Here is a 9629-nt window from a genome sequence, read left to right as displayed (position 1 = left end):
CTCAAAGTCTGGAGTATGATGTGTAGCAGTTCAAGTACTGTAGTGAAAATAACGTTAGGAATATATATATATATATATATATATATATATATATATATATATATATATTTTTTTTTTTTTACAATATTAATGTATAGATTATTTAGTTAGCGTTTGCCCATTGTAAAATCTTTCCTCTGCCTGATTTACAAACTGAAATTTATCACAGGTGGCGACATCTTTACTGCTGGCAGATGCATCACTGCGGAATGTTTGTTTTTTTATTGAAGGTTTAAAAGTTAATGAAAACAATGCCTGGTCTCCCAGAATGCTCTTGGTGGAAAATTCCACGTAGCTAATCAGCCTAGGCTGTGATAGCATTGGGAGGGCGAGGCTACATAAAAATATACAGCAGCATACAGCTATAGGAAGTGTTTCTGATGCTAAAACCTGAAAAACAACCCCCCAAAAAGTGGGCATCTTGAATAAGGTACTGCATTCTGCTATATATTACTACAATTCCTCTTTAAAGTGCAGCAGAGATCAGGGTATAGCAAAAATTCATACTTACCCAGGGCTTCCTCCCACCCCATAAACACGTGCGAGTCCCTCGCCGTCCTCCCGCAGTCTGCCGTTCAGCCGCAATCAGCCCCGGTAACAGGCTCAGTCGCGTCCAGTCTGGGTCTTCTGAGCATGCGTGGACCTGCTGTGCATGCACAATAGACCCGGGATTGACATCACTGAGAAAGTTACTGGGGCTGATCGCAGCTGAACGGCAGACCGCAAAAGGACGGTGAGGCACTTGCATGCGTTTATGGGGCTGGAGGGAGCCCTGAGTAATTATCGATTTTTTCTACACCTTGATCTCTGGTTTCCTTTAAAGAGAAACTCCGACCAAGAATTGAGCTTTATCCCAATCAGTAGCTGATACCCCCTTTTTACATGAGAAATAAATTCCTTTTCACAAACAGACCATTAGGGGGTGCTGTATACCTGATATTGTGGTGAAACCCCTCTCACAAGAAAGTCTGAGGACCGTGGTACTCCTGGCAGTTTCCTGTCTGTGAACCTTGCTGCATTGTGGGAAATAGCTGTTTACAGCTGTTTCCAACTGCCAAATAAGCATGCAGCAGCTACATCACCTGCCAGCAGTAAAAATGTCACCATGTAATAAAGGTCAGAATGTAAATCAAGAATTTAAAAGATTTTATAAGGGGCAAACACTGACTAAATCATGTATACATAATTATTGTAAAAATGAAAAACGATTATATTATTTACTGGAGTTCCTCTTTAAGAAAACCGTAATGAAATGATTATCACCCTGAATGAGACTCCTAAATTATATTACTACTACTATACTATTTATATTATAAATAGTGATAATAACAGACTTATATTTCATTTTTTCGGCTGTTTCCGTCTGGTCTCGGCCTTCTATTCAGGGCAGGGAGTTGCAGAGACGCACTTGTGTTATTATGTCTGATGAATCACAAAGCAATATAACATCAGTGTTGTGTCCAACACACATCATGGCTCCGGCCTGACTGGGGCACACAGAGCCGCATGTAACGCTCAGCGCTAGGAAGGCTCCGCCCCACACATCATGGCTCCAGCCTGACTCGGGCACACAGAGCCGCATGTAACGCTCAGCGCTAGGAAGGCTCCGCCCCACACATCATGGCTCCGGCCTGGCTCGGGCACACAGAGCCGCATGTAACGCTCAGCGCTAGGAAGGCCTGACTGTCAGGACGTCTTAGTATATCACTGCTCCTCGCAGCGCAACCAAACCTCTAAACAAAACCGGCTCGGCTCCACACTCTGCTGTTGTACAAATGCATTTATTTGGTAAGTGATCTGTTAATACATCTCAGAAGCAATAACAGGCCTGAGCTGGCAGCGCTCTCCCGTCTGTTCCGCCAACAAACTGCATCCACTTAGTGAACAGAACGGGATCTGTATCCCAGCGTATTAATGCTTCGTTCCTTACAAAAGAGAAACGCTATTGATTAAAAACAGGAATCGCTGTTTGGCTTGGCAATCTGCTTAATAGAAAACGATTTTTGTTTGCGATTAGAAGATTTGATTGCTGGAAGGCGCAGCCCCCCCGATTCACAGCTCTTGGCTCTGGACCACTTTGCTCTGCGTTTTGCCGTCTCCTTCCGCCATGAAGGCCTCGATCTCCTCCACGGTGCGCGGGACGCAGGTGAGCAGCTCCATGCCGCTGGCGGTGACCGCGATGTCATCTTCAATACGCACCTGTGGAATAGAGAGATAATAGGAGACGGAATGGTTACTGCGTCACACAGCACAGCGCCAGAAGACGCAAATAAATACACTACTTTAGTTTTACATTAGGTGGAGATGGGCGAGGACCTTTATTCCATTATTACCCCTCTCTGCACCCTCGTTAAAGTTTTAGTTAGGGAGGAACTGTAGTGTAAATAACATAATGAATAAAATTGCTTATTGTTTACAATATTAATTTATAGATTATTTAGTCAGTGTTTGTAAAATCTTTCCTCTCCCCGATTTACATTCTGAAATGTATCACAGGTGGCGACAGCTTTAGTTCTGCCAGGTGATCTGTACAGAATGTTTGTTACTGAGAGTTCTATGCACAGAGGGAGATACACAGCTCGCTAGGCAGTCGGAAAAAGCCATTATTTCCCACAATGCAACGAGGTTCACAGACAGGAAATTGTCAGGACCGTGGTCATGACATCACACTGTGGGAGGGGTTTCACTGCAATATCAGCCATACATACGCTCCTGATGATCTATTCCAGAAAAGGTAAAGTGTTCTTGTGGAAATGGGGGTATCAGCTACTGACTGGGATGAAGTTCAATCCATGGTTACAGTTCCTCTTTAAAGATGAATTCAACCTATTTGTCCATAGGACTTGGCAAGCCGTGTTCCCACTGGTTGGCCAATTATTAGACTAGAATTGAGGGGAGTGCCGATTATCGATCTTGCATATTATAAGAGACAGGGACGGGCACAGCAGGTCTGGGGATGTAACCATTTGTGTAACATGTTTGGGTTTCAAAATCAGCAAATAGAGAATCCATAGAATTCAAACCTCAACTCCTAAAGAGACACTGAAGCGAAAAAAAAATATGATATAATGAATTGGTTGTGTACTATGAATAATTACTAGAAGATTAGCAGCAAAGAAAATATTCTCATACTTTTATTTTTCAGGCATATAGTGTTGTTTCTAACATTGCATCATTCTATAATATGTGCAGATTACACAACACTCAGCATTCAAAATGATTTTTTCACAGCAGTCTGCGAACTAATGACCTCACCTCTGGCAGAGAAAAAGTAAATAGTCCAGGAACAGTTGAGATAATAAAAGTCAGATAACAGCCCTCTCCACAGACTAAAGGTGGCCATACACTGGTCGATTTGCCATCAGATTCGACAAACTGATCAGATTCGATCAGAGAGGGATCTATCTGAGAGGGATCGTATGGCTACCTTTACAGCAAACAGATTGTGAACCGATTTCAGCCTGAAACCGTTCACAATCTGTTGTGGTGGTGCTGCTGCTGCTGCCCCCGCCCGCCCGCATACATTACCTGCTCCGCCGGCGCGACTCCAGTCCCCCGGTCATCGCTGCTCTGTCTGCGCTCTGGTCTCCAGGTCCGGCATGCCTCACTTCTTCTAGCCCGGCAGGAAGTTTAAACAGTAGAGGGCGCTCTACTGTTTAAACTTCCTGCCGGGCTAGAAGAAGTGAGGCATGCCGGACCTGGAGACCAGAGCGCAGACAGAGCAGCGGTGACCGGGAGACTGGAGTCGCGCCGGCGGAGCAGGTAATGTATGCGGGCTCTATTGCGTCAGTCGTCGGGCACTCGAACGCCGCTAGCGATGCGCTCTTTACCCGCGGGCGATCGACGGTTATTTTCCGCACGGCGCGATCGAAGGGATCGGACAAAAAGGATCGAAGTTCGGCGTGTAGCGTGAACGATTGGCAGCAGATTCGATCCCAGTGATCGAATCTGCTGTCGAAACGGGCGCAAATCGGGCCAGTGTATGGCCAGCTTAACTTAGTCAGAGAGCTTAATGGCTTGTTTGCATAGAGATAACAACTGGAGTTTCTCAACTCTTCCTGTACTGGAAACAATTAGACTGATGTATCTGATCTTAATGTTTTATTTCTTAGCTGTACTACACATACAAATCATAATATCATCATTTTTTTTTCCGCTTCAGTGTCTCTTTAAATAAGAGAAAGCTAATCTATGTGGATTCTGGTCACAGAAGAGGAGGAAAGTGACACAAAGGATTTTCCTATTGATTAAGTAATATATGTTATTAGAAGATGTAAAGTGTGTATAAAGGTGCCTATTAACAGTACAATTTTTTTTTTCATTAGATGCAATCGTTTGACGCTATTTTTAAAATCAAATTGTACAGAAGTGTGTAGGGAAAATCGATGTAAACTGATTCTTTGGTTGACTGGATCAGAAAATGTAATTGATCAGAATGTTACATTTTACAGTCGAATTGGGAGAGAAAAAAACGCCCTAATCAACCTGTTATTGGGAACAATCGATAATTACCTTCCAATTACTTTGGTACGTAAAAAAAGACATTGAAAGATCACATCTGATGAAAAAATTGTACTGTTAATGGTCACCTTAAAGGGACTCTGAGCAATGAAACAAAAATGAAATCTGGACTTACCTGGAGCTTCCTCCAGCCCCCTGTAACCCGCAAGGTCCCCTGGCGTCCTCTTGGTCCCTTCCGTGGTCCCGCTGGGGGCTCCGGTAATCCGGCGACTTCAGCTGAAGGTACACGCGTTACCGTAAGAGTCCTGTGCATGGGCGGCAGAGAACCGCGCATGCACAGGACTCTTATGGCGACCGGCGTGATGACACATCAGACTTCAGCTGAAGGCGCTGGATTACAGGAGCCGCCAGCAGGACCACAAAAGGGACCAAGCGGGTTACAGGGGCCTGGAGGAAACCCCAGCTAAGTCCAGATTTCGTTTTTTCTCACTGCTCAGGTCCCTTTAAGGCATTCAGGTGCACTACCACTGCAGCAAATCCCGAAAGGGTAACAGAAGGCCCTGCCTCTTTATACATAATGTAAACATGTTATGAACTCTCCGTTCTGCTATAATGAAGGTCTTTGAACAATGTAATGTGTCTTCTGTGCCAAATGCTCCAGTTTCAGGGCATAGCATAGCGCAGAGTCCTGTCCCATCCTGCCCCTCCATGCACGGCGCCCCCCGCAGGCTCCATTAATTAGTAGAGTTATGTTAATTGGCAGCCAAGTAGCTCTGATGAGAAGTGTCTCCTGCCAGCTACTTGTACTTTATACCGATCAGCACTGGAGGAATGGCCCCCCGACACCCCCTCATTTCCCTGCAGGCTGCTCTCCCCATCCAGGAACTGTTTATGATACTTTCTGGCATCACAACCATTCAAAAGTGTTTCCCATTAAAGCAGAATTAGGGTGTTTGAGGCCTTTAGGTAATAATCCAAACAAAGCAACAATACCGTGAATGTCTTCAGAAGGGGCAAACCTAGAAATCACTGGGCCCCCCTGCAAAACTTTGGATGGGGCCCCCTTTGTATGATTCCTTATCAGTGGCTGAGCAGATGCAGTCAATAGAACAATTGTGCAGAGAGTAGAAAGCTTTTTCTCTCTGTGCTGAGACTCCTCAAGCACTACAGTACACAGCACTTGGGGAGGGGTAAAGAGCCTGAACACAAGACCCTGCTGTACAATGAATAGGGACTGTCTACAAATCTTTGTCTGTATGATTCCTAATCAGTGGCTGAGCAGATGCAATCGTTAGAACAACTGTGCCGAGAGCAGAATGTTTTTTCTCTCCGTGCCCTTAGTTGTCAGTCTCTCAGGACAGTGAAAAGAAACTTCTCCCCCCACAGGCCCCCCTATGGATTCTGGGCCCCCCTGTGGCTGCATCCCTTTCAGGGTCTATTGTTCCGCCCATGGCCTTCAGTCTAAATATGTCTGTAGCTACGTGGCCAGATTCCAGGTTTGTGACCATCTCCCTCCACCCCTAGCTGTGTACATTCCCCTCTTCCATGTGCAGCGTCCCCCTTCCCCATTGCATGCGCACCCCCCATATTCAGCTTTTACAAGGCTTCTCCACCAGCATCTGCCATATTTCACCACCTCTCCATTCTAGCAGTTTCCTGTTAAGTAAGCCAGTACCTATTCAGTAAGGAGACTCACTAACACTGCTACTGCCTACTAAGCACGCGCCCCCTAGTGGCTGCAACTCTGGCGCTTTGAGTCTGCCATGAGAAAAGTGCGATATAAAGGTTCTGTGTCTAGCATTCCTAGGATCATGCTGTCCCTACCCTTTGGAATGCCTTGCCACACCCAATCAAGACAGCTTCAACCCTGGAGGCGTTTAAGTCAAAACTGAAAAGCTTGCCGATTAGTCTGGCATTTATGATCACATACTGTAACTTTTTCTCGTCGCACATTCCAGACCATAATTATGTACGGATCCGACAATTCTGTGTGGTTTGAGTTCCAAGAGAAAAAAGTGCTTTATAAATGATTGTTGTTGCTTATCAACAGCGCTATTCAACCATCCGAGTAAACGAGCCCTAAACGGTGTATTTCTGCTTCAAAATCCTACATACACACATCAATTTTCACTGGCATATTCGATAACCGAACCTGCCAGTTACCCGCAATGCAAGGAGTGGAATCGATGGTGGTAAATCGGACGGGCGGGGAAACGGCGATACAGTGCAATGCTGCAGTCCCATAGGTTTTCAACAGATCTCATGGTGACATCTACTCAAAATCTGTGTGCTGTGTATAGGGGGAGGGGGGGGGGGGGGACTGATCAGGCCCTGATCAGATTCACATGAGAGGGATCGATCTGTCTGCTGCAATGGTTGGCAATCTGTATGGCAACCTTTACACTTGAAGGAACAGTATGCGCAGGCTCACTATGCACCAGCAGCTCTGGATGTACAGCCTGGCTTTCAGGAGCAGAAGGAGATGATTTGCATATTCAGGAGTGATGCATTGTGGGAAACCACAGTTGCTCTCGTACAGCTTAATTATCGCAAATACCTTCTGCTTTAAAGGGCAACAGAAATGAAAGGGAAATGAAAGCAGCCATATTTATTTCCTTTTAAACAGTACTAGTTGCCTTGCTATCCTGCTGATCATCTGCCTCTAATACACTAAGCCTTAGCCCCTAAACAAGCATGCAGATCAGGTGCTCTGACTGAAGTGCGACTGGATTAGCTGCATTCTTGTTTCAGGTGTGTGATTCAGACACTACTGATGCCAGAAAGATCAGCAGGGCTGCCAGGCAACTGGTATTGTTTAAAAGGAGATAAATAGGGCAGCCTAGTATGTTTTAGAGCAGGGAGGATGTTATGAGTTTAGGTCCACTTTAAGAAGGCAAAATTACTGTTTTAGCCCCTTATAATCTCCTAGTGGGTCTCGGTGAAAGCAATCTGCTTTTGTATTCCTGATTTATGTATATATTACGCGTATGTGACTGCATGTGACCATAGTTATTCCTTTTAACCACTTGAGGACCACAGTATTTTCGCCCCTTAAGGACCAGAGCCTTTTTCTCCATTCAGACCACTGCAGCTTTCACGGTTTATTGCTCGGTCATACAACCTACCACCTAAAGGAATTTTACCTCCTTTTCTTGTCACTAATACAGCTTTCTTTTGGTGCTATTGGATTGCTGCTGCAAGTTTTAGTTTTTATTATATTGAATTTGGCAAAAAAATAATTTTTTTTTACTTTCTGTGCTGACATTTTTCAAATAATGTAAAATTTCTGTATACATTTTTGTCCAAATTTATTGTGCTACATGTCTTTGATAAAAACAAAAAATCCATTCAGTGTATATTTATTGGTTTGGGTAAAAGTTATAGCGTTTACAAACTATGGTGCCAAAAGTAAATTTTCCCATTTTGGAGCAACACTGACTTTTCTGACCACCTGTCATGTTTCATGAGGTGCTAAAAGTCCAGGATAGTATAAATACCCCCCAAATGACCCCATTTTGGAAAGAAGACATCCCAAAGTATTCACTGAGAGGCATGGTGAGTTCATAGAAGATTTTATTTTTTTGTCACAAGTTAGCGGAAAATGACACTTTGTGACAAAAAAAAAAACAAAAACAAAAAAAAGTTTCCATTTCTTCTAACTTGTGACAAAAAAAAAATTAAATCTGCCACGGACTCACCATGCCCCTCTCTGAATACCTTGAAGTGTCTACTTTCCAAAATGGGATCATTTGTGGGGTGTGTTTACTGTCCTGGCATTTTGGGTGGTGCTAATTTGTAAGCACCCCTGTAAAGCCTAAAGATGCTCATTGGACTTTGGGCCCCTTAGCGCAGTTAGGCTGCAAAAACGTGCCACACATGTGGTACCGCTGTACTCAGGAGAAGTAGTATAATGTGTTTTGGGGTGTATTTTTACACATACCCATGCTGGGTGGGAGAAATATCTCTGTAAATGACAATGTTTTGATTTTTTTTACACACAATTGTCATTTACAGAGAGATTTCTCCCACCCAGCATGGGTATGTGTAAAAAAACACCCCAAAACACATTATACTACTTCTCCTGAGTACAGCGATACCACATGTGACACATTTTTTGCAGCCTAGGTGCGCTAAGGGGCCCAACGTCCTATTCACAGGTCATTTTGAGAAATTTGGTTTCAAGACTACTCCTCACGGTTTAGGGCCCCTAAAATGCCAGGGCAGTATAGGAACCCCACAAGTGACCCCATTTTAGAAAGAAGACACCCCAAGGTATTCAGTTAGGTGTATGGTGAGTTCATAGAAGATTTTATTTTTTGTCACAAGTTAGTGGAAAATGACACTTTGTGAAAAAAACAATAAAAATCAATTTCCGCTAACTTTTGACAAAAAATAAAATCTTCTATGAACTCGTCATACACCTAACAGAATACCTTGGGGTGTCTTTTTTTAAAATGGGGTCTTTTGTGGGGTTCCTATACTGCCCTGGCATTTTTACTGGCCCAAAACCGTGAGTAGTCTGGAAACCAAATGTCTCAAAATGACTGTTCAGGGGTATAAGCATCTGCAAATTTTGATGGCAGGTGGTCTAGGAGGGGGCAAATTTTGTAGAACTTGGTCATAAGCAGGGTGGCCTCTTAGATGACAGGTTGTATTGTGCCTGATCTGATGGATAGGAGTGCTAGGGGGGGTGACAGGAGGTGATTGATGGGTGTCTCAGGGGGTGGTTAGAGGGGAAAATAGATGCAATCAATGCACTGGGGAGGTGATCGGAAGGGGGTCTGAGAGGGGATCTGAGGGTTTGGCCGAGTGATCAGGAGCCCACACGGGGCAAATTAGGGCCTGATCTGATGGGTAGGTGTGCTAGGGGGTGACAGGTGGTGACAGGAGGTGATTGATGGGTGTCTCAAGGTGTGATTAGTGGGGGGGAATAGATGCAAGCAATGCACTGGCGAGGTGATCAGGGCTGGGGTCTGAGGGCATTTTGAGGGTGTGGGTGAGTGATTGGGTGCCCTAGGGGCAGATAGGGGTCTAATCTGATGGGTAGCAGTGACAGGGGGTGATTGATGGGTGATTAGATGGCAGAACAGATGTAAACAATGCACTTTGGAGGTGATCTGAGGGTAGGT

General features: G+C 44.6%; 1 protein-coding gene across 1 annotated transcript in view; it reads right to left on the bottom strand.

The window, feature by feature from the left end:
• Nucleotides 1–1804: 1804 nt before the first annotated feature.
• Nucleotides 1805–9629, bottom strand: part of PEPD (peptidase D) — a 419775-nt gene continuing 411950 nt past the window's right edge. The window contains exon 15 of the mRNA XM_068260589.1: nt 1805–2238. Coding sequence (XP_068116690.1) covers nt 2092–2238 — 147 coding nt within the window. The 3' untranslated portion in view covers nt 1805–2091. The remainder of the gene's footprint in view (nt 2239–9629) is intronic.

This window comes from Hyperolius riggenbachi, chromosome 11 (assembly GCF_040937935.1).
Source record: "Hyperolius riggenbachi isolate aHypRig1 chromosome 11, aHypRig1.pri, whole genome shotgun sequence".
NCBI classification, from domain to species: Eukaryota; Metazoa; Chordata; class Amphibia; order Anura; family Hyperoliidae; genus Hyperolius; species Hyperolius riggenbachi.
This window is presented reverse-complemented; position numbering and strand designations above follow the sequence as displayed.